At 37.8% G+C, this 20,855-nt stretch overlaps 1 protein-coding gene across 1 annotated transcript in view; it reads left to right on the forward strand.

Moving 5' to 3' along the window:
* ARFGEF1 (ADP ribosylation factor guanine nucleotide exchange factor 1) overlaps positions 1–20,855 on the forward strand; it is a 102,162-nt gene that overhangs the window by 29,499 nt on the left and 51,808 nt on the right. The window contains exons 2-5 of the mRNA XM_030011845.2: positions 3,565–3,595; positions 7,852–8,008; positions 9,075–9,221; positions 20,107–20,286. Of these exons, the coding sequence (XP_029867705.1) occupies positions 3,565–3,595; positions 7,852–8,008; positions 9,075–9,221; positions 20,107–20,286 (515 nt within the window). The remainder of the gene's footprint in view (positions 1–3,564; positions 3,596–7,851; positions 8,009–9,074; positions 9,222–20,106; positions 20,287–20,855) is intronic.

Genomic DNA, 20,855 nt, shown 5'->3' on the forward strand with positions numbered 1-20,855 from the left:
GACAGTGAAGGAAATGAGGCTTTCTCTGTTCTCAAGGGTAAAAGTAAAGTTTAAGTCTGCTGTCTACTTCATTCATAGTAATAGTATCATATCATGTGCTTATCTGCCATTTAAAATATTTTAGTCTTCTAAAATAATTGATGTCGGCCACTATAAGAACCTTTCCTTTTATTTAACAAAGGTTATAAAATCTGTACTTTCACATTAATGGGCTGATGCAGTGCTGCTCAAAATGGTAGGAACATTTAATTAGATTGACACTTGCATAATCTTTTTCCTTGTAATTGTACTATACTTCCTTCAATTAGAAAAATTTCTATTTTCTGATATGAATTGTTGTGACCTGTTCTGAAGACAATCTCTTGTAGTATTTTAAGAAAGAACAGTGATAATTTGTTAAAATATCAGCAGCGCAATGAGGGCTCTAGGCAGCTCTCGTTGGATTTTTGTATTATTTTGGTAACCTTTGCAAGTACTGTTTTAGTTTACAAAGCAGAGAATAGTTTCAGAGATAATATGATGTAACATCAAGATGACAGCTAGCTGGGTTTGATACATTCTTTTAGTTAGTGCAAAGCAGAACCGCTGTTTCTGGTCTTTCTTTTCCTGAATGTTATTTTATGTTTGTCTGTTTGCCAGGGACTGTCTTTGTTCATGCAGTGCTTTCAGTTCTAGAAATTTCCTTAAGCATACAGTTTAACCACTGTTTTGGAACCTGTAAAGTTGACTAGTGTCGTGGTTTAACCCCAGACAGCAGCTAAGCACCACACAGTAAGTGCTGTACCAGCTACTAGGAAGGCACTTAACTCTATCCCAGCTGAAATCAGGACAACGAGGCTGTCTGAACACTCACCTACTGTCACATCTGCTTTAGGTAGTGCTGGAAGAATATTTGTGCTTAGGACATATGCTGTCTTTTACTGGAAAAATACTGTTGTTCTTGGGGAGATGGGGAGGGTGGGGAGCTAAGAACTGGCTTACTTGTACTTCCTTAAGCAATTTTCACACTAATTCAATACTCACAACTGTTTCTATTCTGAACAATGAACAAGTTCCACTATAATTTGCACCTTCCCTAGGGGAGAGTAGTTAGCTTCAGGGGCTTAGTGTTCCAGTGGCGTGGAGCAGGCTGAGAAGGGCAACCAGAACTGGACATGAAGTGGAGCTTCGCATTCTGTTTTATTTATAGCAGTAGTCTGAAATAATTCTTTTTCTAGAGTTGTTTGTTGTTTTTTTTTTCCCCTAGCCGAAGTAAAAAATAACTTGTAAATACACAAATCTTTGTGTTGTCAATAGAGTAGTTGACTCCTGCACCTAAGTGATCTCAAGTAAAACTGTTAAATAAGCTGAAACAAACACATTAGTTTACTAAAATCTGATAAAATTGTAAACTGAAATTTGTGTTATAAGTTGACATTGATTGCTTTATCTTGAATTGAAATATCATCTTTCTTCATATTAAATACCATGAAATGGGTTATAATCTTGAATTACAGTTTAAATGTAGAACAGTAGAAATGTTTGTTAACATGACTTAAGTTCAATTTTATAACTAAGTGGCTTCTACAATTTGTATGTTAATCATTTTAAACAAGAACTTAATATATTAAAAAAGAGGATTTAAAGTAGTTTTAGTCACTCAAACTAATTCAAGTTCAGTAAGACATGACTTCTACTTCTGTGTTGGGTGTCTGCCCCCACCTTTTTAACAACGCTACTTTTAACATCTTGTGTCATTTTACAGGCAAAATTTGTTAATTGCTGTTATTAATGGGATTGCTATCTGAGCAGAGCATTAGGATTACCTTAGTTTCTGTAGTCTACTGTGTTTCATTCTGTGTTCAGAATAGTTGTGTACTGGGTGAGAATCTGCCAAGTTTTGTTGCTTTAGTTGGAAACCTTGAACTTGGAAGCCATTTGGCAGTTGTATCTGTTGGTTGGTAATGTTGTTTGTTGGATAGACTTCAGAGCATCTCAGAGAGGAGAGTTCCTGGATGTGAATGCTAAGGTGGGAGGTAAAATAATGAAAGGTATGAAGATGGTGGAAGGGAGGAAGAGAGTTTCTTCTTCTGTTGGTCAGGAATTTGTCTTCAAGCGAGTAAATGTGTCAAGTGTCATAACCTGGTAGGAAGGCATATTTTGCTGAAACATTGCTAACTATAAGACTTGCTGTTGTTGTTGGTATTGTTACTTATTGAGGAATTTGAATATCTTGTATACGGAATTATTTTCATGTTTTGTCTAGTCCTGGGTAACACAGATTTGAACCACTTCTGGACTAGCTGTTTCTTGGATGAACCACTGACCTGCTAACCTCTGGGTTTTACTGGAGGTAAACAGGAGCATCAGTCATATCAGAAATAAGACTTAGATTTTATGTTGACGTGCACTTCTTATGTTCACTCTTCTTGATGTTGAGTAAGTCAATTAGTAAACCTATTTGATACTACTGATTTGTGATAAAATACCAAACTTAGGAACCTGTGTTATGTAAATGAATCAGTATGACTCTGTGAAATGGTAAATGAAGGATAGGAAACAGATGATGTGTGCTTTTGCTGTATGGGAGCTTAGTGCTTAGTTAGAAATACTAAATTCTTTTTTTTTTGTCGGAATCAATCCATGCCACTAGTTTAAAGCTTATACACAAAAATCAAGGTAAAGTGTTGGTTTTAGTTGACGGTGGTTTTGCATGTTTGAGCAGGACTTGATGTTAGGATGGATTTCCTGAGATGATTTCTTAAAACATATAAATATATATATATTCATACTTGATCCTGTACATTTTATTTCAAGAATGTATTCCTACAACACTGGAAATCCTAGTCTTTATGGAATTTCCTATGATTTAAGTGTGCTAAATAACTAGAGAATACAGAGGAAAGTACTCTTGAAATTGAAGATGTTTCATAAAATTAGTTTCAGTAATTTAAAATTACTTTTAAAATGTATTGTAAAAAATTACTTAGAATGTCTTGTCAACAGCATTAAACTATTAGTCCTTCTGTTTTAATATATTTCAAAGTAGTATGAAATACAGGCACTACAGACTTTTTTTTCCTCCCCTCTAGTCATTACTGTGGTGTCTAATACTGTTTAAAACCAGAGATAATTATTAGTCATCAAGGTTTCATGTAAGAATCAGCAGTGGTGGTTTCTTTATTGGTTTTCTGTATAATCCACATTTAATAAGCAGTATATCCTTTACTGATAGATGTGTTTTCCTCATTATTTCTATATCCATGAGCTGTGAAAAGAGCTTGCCAGTGGCTTGGCAGAAACATTCTTGGGATGTGGTGTTTAGCTGGCATGATGGGATGCAAATTTAAGTATTAAGTTTTGAATATAGATTTGTAAAGTAATTTTGATAGTTTGCAAACACTGCAGGTGAAGAGTAGAAGCTCTTATGAAACTGCTTATAAACATGTATTTTCTGTTTTAAACTAATCCTGATTTCAAATATTTGCCTAAATAGCTTTGCTTTCCAAACACTCTCAGTTATTTAATTTTATATTTGTGGTTATGATACCATTTCCATAACTATGCCTTTGTTTCATTTTACAGAGGAAATAAAGGCTGAAACAGAAAAGCAAAGGTATGTGATAGTTCATCGTATTGAGTGATAGTGCTTTTAACTGCTTAAAATGTATACCATACTTATTCTGCATTGGGAGTACGGGCTCTCTCTGAAAAGCATTTTCAATATATTTTGTAAGGGTGGTGGTATCTGGAAATGTGCTTCTCTGACTGGCTGTTAACGGTACAAGGGACAGGGCCTGAGAGTAGAGACAGAAGATAGCTTGGAGGGAGCAGGCTGATGTTGTCTGGCCAGTGACGGTAGGAATGGGGATCAAGGTTAGAAAAGGTCTTTGTGGGTTGCACAGAAAGAAAGTATTGGTGGAGGGGCCTGGGCTTAAAAGGCTCTTGAAGTGGGTTCAGAGGAGTGGGAAGAGCCTGGCATGCAAATAAAAGACTTGAACTGTGAGTAAGGAGAGAGGGTTGGGGTGAGGAAGTGGGAACAGGTAGAAAAAAACTAGTGTAATTTGAAGAGATAGCATCTGGAAAGGACCTTGTTAGGGAATAGGTGTAGATTTCTGGAGGCAGTCCCTCTACAAGTGAAGGTAGAAGCCAAAATTGACATTCAACACTCTTCCACTATCAACAAATACTTTTTAAGTATTGGTAAACTGTGGAATCTATTATTAGTATTTAATGACATGTTCCACAGGATCTTCTTCCTTATTCAGTGTATGTTGCTAACCACGAGTCAAGGCTTTGTAGTGAAGACTGTTTATACCACTTGTTGAAGGAATCGGATCAGTGGGTGAAACAGATGATGAAAGTGTTCTTAGGGCTTAAGCAGATGACTGCTTCTTGGGGACCTGCGTTCTGCCCTGTAATTGAATTTCTGGTTTAGGCAAATCATTTAAACCATAGCTGTCAAAATTGGCTGCTAATGATTTCTCCTTTGTCTCCTGGGTATTTGAGCTGAAATCTACAAGTTTTGGTTTGGAAAATGTAAACACTTCTAGCTGGAAAGGAAGCCAGTGGAAACGTTGTTTCAGAAGATGTGAAGGACAATTTAGTATCAAATATGCTGAAAAATTTGGTCTCACAGCTTATCAAATTGGGCACGTAAAAGTTAGTGAATGCATCTGACTCAAGTCACTGTGCTTCAGTTTCCACCGGCAAAATAAAGTCAATACCATCAACTCATAATAAAGTTGTAAAAATAAATTTAATATTTGTGTAGTGTTCAGAAGATGTTGTACCAAGCACTACAGGACAGTCTCAGACAGAAAGTAGTAATGTGGTTTTATAATAGGTTTTACGTAGAGTAGTATAAATAAAGCAGAAGTCCACATTGTGAATCATGATTAAAAGTGCTCAACGTTAAATATTCTGTGAGGGATATTTGTTCTGGGCACTGAATAAGGAAAAGTAGTATTGGATCCTGTAGTTAAATACCATGCTAAAACTAATGAGAGCACTGCATTATAATGGTTTATACAAGTATGGTTCAGCCATTTCTGAATTTTGGGTGCTTAAATTCTGTCCTATTAATATCTGAAGTTGTGATTTTGGGGTATGTCTTACCTGTCTACATACATTTTCTAAATAGATTTTGATTTCTTCATGGCTGTCTTTATTTTGACAGTAGCCTTGCTGCTATGAAGGCATTGCTGGACTTGGAAACTGTGAATAGATTTGCCCTTTTCTTACTGTAGAGTCAAATTTTTTAGATGCAGTAGAAAATACTGGGTTTTTTCCTAGGCCTTAGAATAGAGAAACTCCTTAGTGTCTCAAATTATTTTCAGCTTATTTCTGTAATTGAGATTTGAATACCCTAACAGGGGATTTCTGATGATAATTCTTTAAATTTTTCCAGTTCCTGTTCAAGGAAACTGATCTCACAGTTAACCTGGAGTGCATTGGAAAACAGATCATTTCCACCTCCCAGAAATTCTGCATGGAAAATGGCTTCTTTTGTTTTGTTGTTTGTTTGTTTTTTAAACAGAACTGGTGTTTGGTAGTGGGGCGGAGGGGAATGGAATAGAAAAGGACAGGCCAATTTATGTAACCATTACACAGCAAATGCTGTCAAAATAATTTTAAAAAGTCATTGTTTGATACATACCATAGCCTGTTTCTATGGCTGATATGTAAATATCAGCATATTTCATAATTCTCATGCTTGGTAGATCCCTTGGTGGAAGAAAGTTTTGTTGGGGACAGTTTCTGGTTTGACAGTCTGCTAGAAAAAAAACGGCTGAAGTGGTTTCTTTGCTGACTTTAAGAAGAAAAGACCTTTTGGTTTTCTCTTCTCCCCTCTCCCTGCTATCCCCTTCCCTTCCGTCATCAGCAAGGTGATGAGCTTATTGAGTTATCTTTCCAGAGACAAGTGGAGCATCATCATCCGTACTTATTATTTTGGGTGTTTTTTAATAGCTTTCAATTAAAAGAAGCTTCAGGCTTCTGCAGTAGCTTGCTGTGGCATGGTTTCTTCATTTTCGGGATCACATCACAGCCTGCTCCTTGTTTCTGAAAAATTCTGGTTTTATTTTTGGAGTGCTCTTTTAACCTAATATTAATGGTTTCAATAGACATAATCACTAGAAGAACAACAGTCTTATAAGACATGAGCAAGAGATATCACCCTTCCATTCCTCAGAGAAAAGCTTTTATAGGAATTTCAGAGAGTTTTAAGAACATAGAAGAATCATGTATTTCCTCTGCAACTTACCTGATTTGGGTTTCATCCAAAAGAGCTGTTTCCAGCAAAACAATATTGGGCAGTAAATAAAGTTATGCATCCAACAGAAAAACAAATGTCTGTTCTTCTTCAGGAAAAAAATATGTAGGTATAAATCCCTAAACCTTCAAAAGAGAAGTTATTTAGTAGAAAGTAGCATCTTAACACTATTTATTCATTATTAAGACTTAGAATTTAGGTGCCCTTTTCAAGCAGCCTAAACAAGGAGGGCTATTTGAATGTGGTACCAAACATCTTCTCAAGGGCAATCCAGCTTGTTCCTTGAAAAGCTGAAATTAATAATTTATTATATTGGTTAGTGTAAGGCTCTCTCCATGATGCATGGGACTGCGTTCATTCTTTGAATTTATAATAAACTCTTAGCAGTTCATTCTTCTACTTCAGCAATATGAAAAATGTGTATTTTCTACCATCTGCATTCCTTAATGCATCTGATTTAATTTGCGACAAATGCACAGGGCCTGGATTCGAAATCAGTTGTTCTGTGAAAGATCTATTTGAATAACTGCAAGAATTTTGTAATCCTTCACTACAGAATATGCAGTTATGCTCTTTTTTTTGTTTTTTATAGCACTTAACAAGTCTGTCTAAGACAGCGTAGTTTACCCTTTATGTAAAGATACCTATGTGTGCACAGAAAAAGGTCAGGAATGCTTTATATAATGGTGATGAGCTATTCTGTGAAATGAAAAATCCTAACATCTTGCTTTGAGTCAAAGGCAAACTGCATTGATGCACACAAATCAGTGAAAAATTACCCATTCTTAATTGTCCTTTTTAGCTAAGTATTAATGAGCATGCCCTTTCTAAAGGTGCTGTAAGCAATAAGACTTCAACCACTAATAATTTTCTCAAATTTTGTAGTTAGTCATTTCAGATACATTGCCCAAGTGAGATGCATTGGTAACCACTGAACTCTTAAATTCTGTGGTGTCATCTGAAGCACAGACAGAGCAAAGTTTGGGGTTTTTTTTCATTGGTGGTTAGCTGGTTGGTTGGTTTGGTTTTTTTCCCCTGAGTATGTCCAGGATTGAAGTTTGTATGTGATTTAATTTCCAAAATAGATGTACTTTGTCTGAAGTACTGAACCAAACTCATATCATAATACAGTAGTTGAGTAGTTCTTAACTTTTGGGGTCATTAAAATATTTGGTAAGTTGTATTTTTATCTGTTCCAGTAGTAACAGACTAGAATTCTCTGAGAGTTATCATTTAATGTGGAAATGATACCGAATAGATTTCCCTTCTTCCCCTCTGCCCTCACCAACCAAGTAAGGGGAGTCTTTTCCTGTTTTCAGAGGAAACAAGTCTTTATGCCTTCAAACCAGCAGGGACCACTGAATATCCACTTAGTGTCCAAATGGGTCAATTTGCCTGATCCATAAAGGAGAGATGAAGTATAAAAGCTGTTAAGAATATTTATACAACCATATTACTGTTGTGTTAACTTCACAGAAGTTACTCTACGTTACCCTGATGTTAATTTTCTTAATATTTTATTTCATTCATAAACATTGTGGTGGTGAGAACTATTTGTGTGATCACTTACAGCATTCTAATACAATCATTCTGTTTAGTCCCCCTCATGGAGAAGCAAAGCCTGGTTCAAGCACTCTTCCACCTGTGAAATCAAAGACAAGCTTCATTGAAGCGGACAAATACTTCCTACCGTTTGAATTGGCGTGCCAGTCGAAGTGCCCCAGGATTGTCAGTACATCTCTAGATTGTTTACAGGTCTGTATGAAGATGAGCTTTTAACTGTCAGCTATAAAATTCTCTTGGTTTGGAGGGGAAGTACAGTTGTATGTAACAAATAATGTAACTGTTTTTCTATTATTTTACTTTATTGCACGCACAACCAAATTGAATATATTTCTCAATATATTCACAAAAGGTGAATGTATGTCTTATGTATTATGTAGTGCATGTATGTGTTTATGTATGTATTACTGCAGTTACATGTTTGGATCAGTTTTATTGCGTTAGTGTAAAACTACCTATTTTTGTGTGTATATGTATGTGTTGAACTAACACAGCAGGTATAGCGTTATTAAATTGATTTTACACTATTTATAATTGCAGTAAAATTTATTAGATTTGAGATGTCTAGTCTCTCAAAACTCAGAGGTTCCTGTAATGTTTTCAGAACAAATTCTACAGCATGGGAATTAGGCATTCACTTCTCCTGAGTAGCCCAACAGTGAACTTAATTAATATATTTACATTCACACGCACATGCATGCCTGGCATGCTGTGGCACTATGATGCCTTGCTACTCCGTGTATTTTTAAGTAGGTGGGCCATGGTGATTTACAAATACTCTCATGCCTGAAGTGTTCAGAAGAAGATTTTGTTAATTTTGTAATAAATTCCATTTCAAAGTATTGAAGACCTAGGGAGAGAAAGGGATAATACGACACTAGCTAGTAGCTTAAATAGAAAGCCTTTGCAGCTGGTTTATCTGGTATTAAAAACATCTGTGTGCTGACTATATATGAAGGCTTGTGTGATGTGAGTTAGTTTTTAGAATCCTGTTTGTTTTAGAACATTGTTAACTGATGAACAAAAGCTTTAATGTTAAGCTTGCTGACAAACCTTGTATTGTAGTTGCTGAGTGAAAATTGAATAAATCTGGAGGACATTTAAAAAAAATCCTTGATGTTTTATGAGACTTGGGGTAAAATGTACTGTTTTAATTATTCTGTGCAAGTTAGAGCTATCAAGTGAATTTATTTATTATAATGAAAAGATGACTTATTTTTTAAGCTCTTATTTATGTGGGTTTTTTTCTTCTCTCCAGAAACTTATAGCATATGGGCACTTGACAGGGAATGCTCCAGACAGTACAGCTCCAGGCAAAAAATTAATTGATAGAATTATTGAGACAATATGTGGCTGTTTTCAAGGCCCTCAAACAGACGAAGGGGTTCAACTACAAATAATAAAGGTAATATGATTAATACTTCCAGTATTTATAGTGGTGACAGCAGGAAGACATTGTGGCCTCAGAGTTCAAAAGCAGAAGCGTTTAATTTGTAAATGTAATGGTAATCTTAAAATATTTTTTTCTTGATCCTGTTTGTTTGAGATGGAAACTCCCTATCTTACGCTCCTTTCCCTACTCTCTCCCATTGCATTTTGGGTGAATTCATGGTCGTGACCTGAAGTCTTGTGCACAGACCACTGGGTGAAATTTTGTTCACAGCAGACCTGTGGAGCTCTCTAATTGTGAGGAATTACTATCAAATAATCCTGAACTCCCAGTGGGCGAGATGGTAATTAAGCAGCAGATTTTGAAATCAATTTTGGAATTGTTCTATGAAATGCAATTAGACCTGGCAGTCAGGCGTTACCATGGCAGCTTTGTGCAGCTGTGTCATAGGCATTTGCTTAAAGGAGGTCTAGGTTTTCTCTCCATAGCTTGTATAAATGTTACATGTGGAGTTTTTACAAATAAGTGTTTCTGGGGAACCTTAGCTGTTTTCTGATTGCACCCATTAATTATGGGTATTTATTAGGAAAATTACTATGCTAACTAATAGAAGTTAGCCACCTACTGGAAGTAGCATACCCTACTCCTGTAACAGTAGTCTCAATGGTTGTGATGATGAGCAGTAGTGAAGAATACAATTAATTATGAGGAATGGAGTGTTTGTTACCTTGTATTCTTGTGTATATGTATCCTGAGGTGTTGACATTTCTTGCAGATTGTATTTACTTGTTTTACTGCAAAGAATGTAGCTTGTTCTCCTACTCCTTTTCATAGCTCAGATCTTCCTTTTTCTTGACGCTCTACTTCTCCAGCAGATAGTGGTTACAAATGTTGGTTTATGCTGCTGTTGTCTAGATTTGTTGCATTGTTTTCCCCAAGCATTTAAGACATTTTTCATCTTGCAAAGGGAGGTTTTTGTTGATTTACACTTTCAGTGGCTGAAACCATTGTATCTCCCTCTCACTGTAATACCTTCTCTCCAGATGCTTTCTTATTCCAGTTCTCCCTGCCTGAAGGGGGTTATCTGTGAGCTTATATTCCTTCTGTCCAAGAAAATAGTAAATTATTCAACAATTGTAAAATGCATTAAGTGTGTAAATTCATTTAGTGCCCTAACTTTTTGACTGTTTAGACTTAGCTAATTGCCATGTTGGAATGTCTGGGACAGTGGCTTTGACTCCATATTTGTCCAGTACACTGGACAGTATAAAAAGCATCAAAATTAGAAGCAACCTTATCAAAGACCAGAAGTTTTTACTTCCTTTGGGGGAATAATGAAACTGCTAAGTGAGTTGTATTCTCTTTGGCTTCATAATTCTTCAGTTCTGGGCTGAGCGTGGACCCCGCTTCTCCAGTATGATTTGAAGGATGGATCGTGTGTCTTTTCAGACTCTTCTGTGGTCCTGGTGATTAGTATGTTGTCTGAAGAATTTTAATTCCATCAGGAAAATAGAAGGCAGGGGACCTGGGTCTCCTGCTTTCTGTGCTGGCATTCCCGGGCTATTTTTCACAACATGAGCAATGTTCCTGCAGGGCAAGTGCATCACAAACACCATGATAGAGTCTGAGAACCTTGATCACTCAGACACCTTCCTCCCTGGAGGGTTGTCTCGGTTCTGCATGCTGAATGGAAGGCCCTTACATAGCATGTTGCCCTCAGTCTAAGATCTTGGAGCCGGCATTGGGTAAGAGTTCACACGTGGTGCTGGTTGCTAGTTAGAGATGGCTTTCCGGTTGTGGAGTCATCTTAAGCAGGTTCCCAACAAATGGAGCCCCTTAGGTGTTCTGAAAATATCTTTCTGCTGATTACCAAGGAAATAATCTTACTGAGACTGAGGAGTGTAATTTGTCTCTCTTTAGGTATTCAAGCTTAGAGGTATGTCTGGTGGTAGTTCTGACGGTGGCCAGTTTAATTTTTCTGCCCCTATTTTTGCTTGCATGTTCTCATCTCTGTAATCCCCTCGTTCTTCATCTGCAGACTCTGATGAACCAGACTGGGAAATTGGCCTTTTCCTTCCTTCCTCTTGTAGGTTAGTTTGATTTGGTGTAATTTTGCTGGGAAGCCATGCAAATTCTTGTTCAGTTGTTATGGTGGGGATTGCTGGGGCAGAAAAAAGCAAGTAATTAGGCTACTGCTGCCAGTGAAAATTGTTTGTTCAAATTGTGTTTGAAACAGCCTCCCTTGATTGAACCTTTTTGCCTTGAGGCTTGCTCTGCTAGGGCTACTATGGTGTGTGTGTGTGTGTGTGCGTGCGCAAACTTACTGCTGACAGCTGCAGAGGTTTTAGCTGAAGTTCTGTTTACGTTTCTGTCTGGCCTTTTTGTTCCTGAAGAACTACAATTATGACAAAAATTATATTAATTTTTTTTTTAAATCTATAAAGAAAGAATAGGGATGAGGAAGAAGAATGGGACATGAGATGAACTGTTTTTCCTCTTCTGTGTTTTCTTTCCTTGGTCTGCTGTATAGTAAGTATTTGTTATTATCTAGATACTTTTACAGCTTAACTTGCTCGTGTTTGGCAAAGAAAAATTTTTGTGTGTGCTTGATAGCTGTAGTTTGAAAAGTTGAATGTTATCTTAGCGACCGCTTTCTGAGTCTTCATGTGTAATGACTGTTCATAAGGTCAACTCCTGTATATGTCTTTTTACAACTAGTCACGCTGTCAGTATGACCAGTGTCCACGGAGGAAGGAAAGTTGAATCAAACATTGCTTGCACAAGTTGCCTTTTGAAACTAACTGAAAATAGAGGACAACTCATTGTTGGATTACAGAATGGGAAGACTGTAAAAGCTAACTAATTTTGAAGCATAAGAAGAATGATGATAGGTTTGACAGAATTTTAACAGAATTTGTGTTAAAACAGATTCCAAATTGAGAAGACCCTTAGAAAAAACTTCTTCCATTCCATATCCAGTTTTGTTTCAGTAGTGTGGAGTGCTATCTAAGTAACTTAATAATCTACAGTATCATGTAGTAGTGTGGTTAGTTTTTCCTATAAAAATATCGTAGAAAGTGTAATTCCTCCTGCTGAGATTAAAAGGAGCTGTGGATTATGGAAAGATTTGAGAATCAAAATAATGATGCAGGAGGTTTTATTTCTGAATCTTTGTATTTTGAGGCTTTCATCTTAAGTTAATGGCTAGGACTGGTTACTTAACCTGAAAATGCTGTCCTGTCAGTTTGCAATTTTATTTTTTAGAGAAGGATTATGTTTTCAGAGTTGGACATGAAATACTTGTGTTTTGCAAAATATGTATCCGTTTAATTCCATATTGGATTCTAGTTCATTTTGAACACCTAACTTTCCAGTGATAAAACTAAATAAAACTTTATATTCTTTTATAATTTATAATCTTTATATTATCTTCTACAGGAGAAGCTGGAACTTAGTTCTGTTCTTCCTGCAATCTCCACAGTCATAATCCTTCAGTGTGTTTCAGGGCTGGTAACTGGCCACATACTTGTGAATATGGATTATTTTTTCTTAAAGTTGATTTTAAGTAGAAAAAAATACTAGTTTTAATCAAATACTGAGTGTTAATTAATGATCCATTATTACTGAAATCTGATGTAGAATCTAGAATATGACACTTGATTTAAATCACTGTCTTGACTGTGAAAGCATGCTGGAAGCAAACACTGTATTTTTTCTATCTTTTCATACCCTTACCGTGTATTTCTGTAGGTCTTCAAAGCTGGTAAACTAAGTTAGGTATATGTAGGTCTTTTAAAGCTGTAGTAAGTGTATGACATAAATGACTGAATAATTTGGAAATGGTAAAAAGCAGGAGATAATCTTACTGATGTGCGGAAACGGACTCCACAATCAGTGAGATTGTAAAGTAGGTATGTTTATTCAGCGCTGGGCAGCACGGGGGGGGGGTGGGGGGGTGGGGGGGTGGGTAGTCCCACCAAAGTCATGCGCGCCCGACTCGGCAGTTTGTTTCAAGTTTATACAGTCAAGTGTTACATATTCACAATACGCCTATGCATATGCATGACCTGTCCCCGCTTCATATTAAAACTAGCTCCGAGAGGTCATTTCCATAGTCTCCTCTCAACTGCGCTTGCGCAGTGCCTCTTTATGGTGGTCGTCTGGTGGTCACAGAGATGAAGATAGATGACTCCGTCACCGCTAGTAACCTTTTTTCTTGCGCAGGCTCAGTGATTTCTTGGTATTCACCCAAGCCGCAAGACCAGTCTTAGCTGGCTCTTGGGGCCTGCTCCTGCTTCTTATCAGGAACTGTCTCTACCTTATTGGCTGGTTCTTAGGACCAGCTCTTCTTATCAAGGACTGTCTCTATGTCAACTAATTTCGACAATGTAAGCGCTAAACATCATCTTTCATCCCCCTTTATTATGTCTACTGAGATTCTTTTGACTCCCCTTGTCTCATTACCACTTGCTCACAAAGAAAATATCACTTGGAGAACTGTATTACTGCATTCTGTATGATTTTCTAGTGTCATTTGTTGAAAAATTATTTATCTGTGAAGGTTATTTGATGTATTTGTTGCTTTGTGGTTTAAGGACTAAAGTCTCCTGCACTTTTCCAAAAGTCAGTCCATAGTAACACGTTATTTCATGATAAGTTAATGTTCGGACTTCAAGTTGACTTTAAAAAAAAATTTATTATTAAAAATAACCCTATAGCCCTTCTCAAAGAAAACAAAATTATGTGGTTCCATACACTAGAGAGAGGGGTTAGGGCCACTGCATTTTATGTGCTGTCTCAAGTACTCAAGAGTTCCCAGGTAACTGAATTATGAGTATTTTACCCCAAGTAAGCCTGTGCTGATTAGATGATGGCTGTACTGTGTCATAAATCTTCCAAAGGTAAGGTCATCAGCGTTTGCTGAGAGAAAGAAAAGAATGACCCTGAATTGAAAACTAGGCTACGTAGCAAGTCTCTATGTAGGTGCATCTGCCTCCTGTGCATTCCTAAATTGTTCTCCTGGTTGTGGTTACTTTCTTTCACCGTAACCGTTCTGTTCTTGCAGAATATTCAGTGTGAGAGGAATGAAAAGTTTACAGGTACAGATAGATGCTGGATGTTTTTAGTAGAGAATTAATGTTAATTTAGTTTGCTTTTTAAACTACATTTGCCTCACAAATTGTGATACTTCCTGTACTGTTCTAATACACTCATTTTACATAATAGGAAATTCACTAAACAGGCAATCATGGTTCAGGGTAAAAGAAAAAATACTATGAGTGTCATACAAAGATATGATAATCTGTAACTCAAGAAATTATCCTGAAGATTATTCTCCTTTCCCAAACCCATCTGATAGTTGTTTATAAAAATGAATAAGCTTTATTTATAGTAACTAGGTAGAGGCACAGAACAATAGGGTCTTTCTCAAATACAGAACAATAGGTGTGAAGGACTGGAAGGAAAGCTTAAGGAAACAATCTTACAGTCAGGATGATAGCCAGTAGTTTCAGGACAAGGAAGGCTTGATGGCTGTTGGTATTTTTGCAGGCTTTGTGACAAAGCTTTTGTGGAAGGACCTGAAATATAATGAGGTAGTGCCAACAATGTTTTTCCTAAGGTTTCCTTAGGTGCCTAAAGAACAGCAAAGGGGAGGAGTATAGTAAAGTAGGCTTTTTTTTTTTTTTAATCATCTCTCCTGAGCTCACACTGAAGATACTGGATGAAAAGAGATGAGCTAAGTGTGACCAGAAGGAGTGGGAACTCTGCTGCAAAAAGCCTTGAGCAGCAAATCTGTACCGTGATAGAAAAGAGCAAGCTAATGCTGTGATTCCATAGTCAGTAGATCCACTGCAGTAGCTTGCTGTTCTGACCTCTGCAGAGAAGCATTTTTCTGTCCAGGCTTTGCTCCCAGACGTTGTCCTGCCTCATCCCTTGTCCTGGCATGCATTTCATACTCTAAATCAACTAAAATCACTTTTAGAACAAACAAACAAAACCCCAAAACTAAACACCAGAAAAGCACCTGTGGGGTTTTTGTTCTGTTTTGGTTTTAATTGTATTAATGTGTTGCCATTAAACAGGTGGCTTCATGCCCCAGACCTATTGCAAAATAAGCAGTAAGAGCATATGGCTGGGAGGAAGGCAGAGGGTTTGTTGTTCCACCTCTCAACGACATGCATTGCTGCATAGCAGTTTGAGATTTTGTGTAATCTTTCTTAACTGGGGACTGTAGCTGAGGTGGTTGTCTTCTCATCTGTCTCCCCTCTCTTCCTCCTTGCATTGGACCTAGTAGCTGTTTGGCCACAGAGTAGGGTTGGTGGGTAATCTGATGAAAACCGATAAAGTGAGGAAGGGAAGGATTAGTCTTCTAACATATGAGTTGACAAGGGTTTCAGAAGAGCAGGATGGCCACTCCTGATTGTAACCTGTGGTTTCTTGGGGTTAGCTGTCATGCCAGTTGTGGTAATGATGTACTCTTTTATGATACAGAATGAGGTGATGTTGTTTATGGCATGCTGTCAAATTGAGCCCTAAATGGAAGCTGCCAAAAGGGAAGGATGTTGTCAGAAAGTAATTGTAAAATACTTCCTGTCTCATGTTCATTCTCGTATTTCTGCTAGATTGTGATAGTAGAGGAAGAGAAATGGCATTGAGACATGAAGTAAGCATGACTAATAGCCTGAGGATGGCTCTAAATTGGAAGGAATATGAAAGGTAATAGCAAAAGATCAAAGCTAAAAATGCTTATCAGTTTACAGACATGTATAGAGGTCATTAGGGTTCATTGTCTCTAGTGCCTGAGAAGGAAAGAAACCCAAAGAAGTGACTGTCAGGACCTCTGTAGCCAAGCTGAACTCTTTAATAGATATCTGCAAGGAGATGTCCTGCTGGAAAGACTGATTTCTCAGTCTGCATAGGAGATGTAGTTATTCAGTGAATTTGGATTAATCTGTTAAGGAGGTATGTCTCTGTGTGTGTGTAAACATTTCTTCCTCTCCACACTCCCTTATCAGGTGGTGTGAAAAGAAGCAAGCTCTAGGAGTCATAACAAGCATACTGAAGAAACTTACAAAATTCAGGCTGTTAAGCCAATTAAAATAAAAGCATTGTCTCCTACTATTAAAAGTTGGAAAAAAAAACCCCGTAAGACTTTACTGAACTGAGATGGAAGTTAAAATTGGACTTTCAAATATCAAATTATTAATCACCCGAATTTAACAAGGAGACAGAAAGTGACACAAAGGAGTAACTTTATGAATGACATAGCTAGAAGAAAAGAGATGGAGACTTGATCCCCCTGCCCCCCTGCACCTTTTCATTAGTGTCCTAAATGCTAGGCAGCAAGAGACCTTCTCTTCCAAGTGATAAACTGTAGGAGGTTCTTAAACTGATTTGTTGTAAGTGTGTGTGTGTCAGTGTTATCTTTTGGAAATGGGTGAAAGAAATCTTAACTAAATCTAAGTACTCACTGCATTGGGCCCAAACAGTAGTGCTTTGGAAAAAATAGCTGTCTGTTTATGCCTGGGCTCTGCTTGTTTGGCTTGTTTTCAAGAGTTACTGATCTTATTTTTTTAAATTAGCATAGACAAAGTTCTCCAAGGTTAATTCTGTTACAGAATTATTAGTGAAAGATTAAGGGAGCTTTCTGTTTTGGCCTTTCAGGACTTTATGATGCACAAAACTTGAAAAAGTAGAATACTAAAATACGTACAGGTGTGCAGCCTTCCAGCCAGATCAGAGAGTGCAGAATCTAATCACTGGGAGTTACCTGCCTTCAGGGTGATCGCATTCACTCCTGAAACATGTAGGAAAGAGAGAAGTCAGCAGAGCTGTGATTAACATGAGTAGCTTTGGGGGTGAATTTTGGAGTGTGAGAGTACTGTGGTGTATGGGATCTGTGGTGTAGGGGATGGAGATATGTTACCTGATCAGAAGAGATCTACAACTCTAATTAATGGGGTTCAGTGTGTTTTAACTCAGTATCTGCAAGTCTCACAACCCCCCCAGGAATTCCTAGCAGTAAGGCAGAGGTGGAACAGTATAACACTTAATGAAAGATAAATGTGTAGGCCAGTGTAGGAGGTGTTTGTATTAAAAACAAAGGGGAGAAGGGAAGAGACAGGTGGTGAATGGTTTAAATGTATAAATAGGTTTTGGGGACACACTCATTGATATAGGGAGCATAGAACAGAATCATAGAATGGTTTGGGTTGGAAGGGACCTTTAAAGATCATCTAGTCCAAAACCCCCTGCAATGAGCAGGGACATCTTCAACTAGATCAGGTTGCTCAGAGCCCTGTCCAACCTGACCCTGAATGTTTCCAGGGATGGGGCATCTACAGCCTCTCTGGGTAACCTGTTCCAGTGTTTTACCACCCTCATCATAAAAAATTTCTTCCTTATATCTAGTCTGAATCTACACTCTTTTAGTTTAAAACCATTGTCCCTTGTCCTATTGCAACAGGCCCTACTAAAAAGTGTCCCCATCTTCCTTGTAAGCCCCCTTCAAGTATTGAAAGTCCACAATAAGGTCTCCCTGGAGCCTTCTCTTTTCCAGGCTAAACAACCCCAACTCTCTTAGCCTTTCCTCATAGGAGAGTTGTTCCATCCCTCTGATCGTTTTTGTGGCCCTGTTCTGGACCTGCTCCAACAGGTCCATGTCTGTCTTGTACTGAAGACTCCAAAGCTGGATGCAGTACTCCAGGTGGGGTCTCACCAGAGCAGAGTAGAGGGGCAGAATCACCTCCCTTGACCTGCTGGCCACGCTTCTTTCGATGCAGCCCAGGATATGGTTGGCTTTCTGGGCTGTGAGAGCACATTGCCGGCTCATGTCCAGTTTTTTATCCATCTATACCCCCAAGTCCTTCTCTGCAGGGCTGCTCTCAATCCCTTCATCCCCCAGCCCGTATTGATACCAGGGGTTGCCCCAACCCGGGTGCAGGACATTGCACTTGGCCTTGTTGAGCCTTATGAGGTTCACATGGACCCACTTCTCAAGCCTGTTTAGGTCCCTCTGGTTGGTGTCCCATCCCTCAGGCGTGTCAACTCAGCTTGGTGTCATCTGCAAACTTGCTGAAGGTGCACTCGATCCCACTGTCTATGTCACTGATGAAGATGCTAAACAGTACTCATCCCAATATGTATACCTGAGGGACACCACTTGTCACTGATCTCCATCCAGATAAGGCACTGGATTTTGTTATGGCTTTTATATGTCCTCTTCCCTGACTGATTTTTTCCATTAACAGAAGAAGAGTATTGATAAGTTCTGTGGAGATACTGAATTGTTGCACACAGAGGGTAAGAATTAAGGATGGTGGGTGGTATGAATTTCAACTTAGCGCTTCTGGGTTTTTAGAAGGCCGGTGACATGTAAACTGAATTTTGGGAGGAAAAAAACCCAGTACCAGTGCTCAGAGACATAAGTTCCTTTAACAAAGCCATTGTCTACAGTTTGCCTACCTCTGTGATTTCTTTTCTTCAGTTGGTTGGGGGGTTTTTTTGTTGTTTTTTTGTTTTTGATTTTTGATTAAAAAGACTTCCAGTGGGCATTTAGGCAGTACTACTTTGTAGATTGTAGCATGAGATGCTGTTTAGTGGTCATGCAGGTAAGAATGTATACTCTCCAGTAGGAAACGTAAGTACAGTCATCCATATATGTACCTCCCTATGTCCACTGATGAGAGAACTGAGGCACCACAGGTAGAATAAGAAGGGACCTTAAGTGGACTGCTTATCTGGGAGTAGAATTCAGGTCTCTTCAGCAGCAGCTCAGTGAGTCTTTGATTTTCTTTTTCCTGCTAAGCTGTACAGTGATTTTTAAAGGGTTTGAGTGAGCAATGGATACTCTTTGTCCACTTGTTGGTGCCATGTGTGGACAGAAGTGCTGGCAATATCAGTAAGAGAAATGAGGCATGGTTTGATGAGTAAATGACACAACACTTAAAATAACTATTGTTTTTAACTGTGATAAACTGTGATAGAAAAGTATGAGCTTTCCAGTGCTTCCGGTTCTTTCTTTCTTACCCTAAACATCCCATTAAATCATTAACTGTGTCGAAGTCTTTAATGCATAAAATTCCCTGATTTCTTCTACTGGAGTACAATGATCAGTATAAACATGTTTTTTCTATTGCGGACCAAGCTCTTCCCCTTTCCTTCCACTCTCCAACATGCACGTCTGACAATGTCTTCACACCCTGTCCTCAGCTTTCATCTGCCACTATTTCTGCTCTTCAATCCAGCCTGCCTTTACCTCAACTAAAGATGTGTTCCTTACTTCTGTTACCTGATCTTTTAGAGGCTTATTTGCCTATTTTTTTGTAAAAACAGACAAGCAGGTACTAGCTCAAATGGAAAGAAAGAAGTTAATTTCTACAGGGAGGGCAACACAATATTCTAGCGTCTACCCAAAGAGAGTGTTTAGAAAGGGTAGTTGTCCCACTTACAGCTGCCTAATCTCATACTCAGTCTTTGTTCTTCACATTTACATTTATGTATAAAACAACTTTTTGACCCTTTGGATTGCTTTCCAGATTTTAACAGGTAGTCTGTTGTTAATGTTTTGTGTCTAGAAAATTTAGGACGATTTTTATTAACTACCTGTCCGATATCTCCATTGGTTACTTCTTGCTGTTATATGCTACAAAGCATGTATTTCCTAGATATGTTGATTAAAAACACTCTCAATTTAATATAACTGGTATGTATGATGTTCCGATATGGCTACCAGTGTACATGGGAAAACTTAATTAAACTGCAGTTCAAGATGTGTACTTAGTTATATTTTAAAAGTAATGCAATTTTGATATTTACTCATTTGCAAACTATTTGATTGACAAGAAAAGTTTTGACTGGAAAAAAAAATATATGTGTGTGTGTGTGCTTGTTTATTTAGGCTTTGCTCACTGCAGTAACATCTCAACACATAGAAATCCACGAAGGAACAGTGCTACAGGCTGTAAGAACATGTTACAATATCTATCTAGCAAGCAAAAATCTCATAAATCAAACCACAGCCAAGGCCACTCTAACACAAATGCTGAATGTCATTTTTGCACGTATGGAAAATCAAGCAGTGAGTATCTCAGTATCTTTATATAGAAACTATCTCTTAAAAGCAAACCAGCTTGAAAGATTTGTTTTGTCATTATTATTAAAGCTTTTGGGCTTTCCTAGCTTATGTACTTCTGAAGAAAAAAAAAATCTGGTATCTTACATTGTTCTTTTTGTGTTTTTCACTCTGAAATAGGTGTGAAATGTGTTTTTGCGGGTGGGGATGGTGTATACCATTTAAACTTCTCGTAGTGGTCTTCTATATTTAATGATAGAAAATTTAATTCAACTTCAGTTTCTATTGTCAGGCTGTCAAGAGATGCCACACTACCTGTGTAAGAGTGCATATGGAGTACATTAGTGTTAGGTAAATGCTCCAATGTTGTTGTGATGATAAGCACCAAAGAAGTAATCCATGATTAAAACAAACCAAAAAAACCCCTTTCCAGTCATGTAATCATTTACATTTTTTAAAATTTTATGTGTAGTAGTCACAAACAGATACTTATATGTCACTGAAATTGCTATTGTGAGTTGTCAGCAGGGACCCCAACATATGCCCTGTGCCTTCTACTGCTGATAATAAAGATC

The sequence above is a fragment of the Aquila chrysaetos genome, chromosome 4, assembly GCF_900496995.4.
Source record: "Aquila chrysaetos chrysaetos chromosome 4, bAquChr1.4, whole genome shotgun sequence".
In the NCBI taxonomy this organism is placed as follows: Eukaryota; Metazoa; Chordata; class Aves; order Accipitriformes; family Accipitridae; genus Aquila; species Aquila chrysaetos.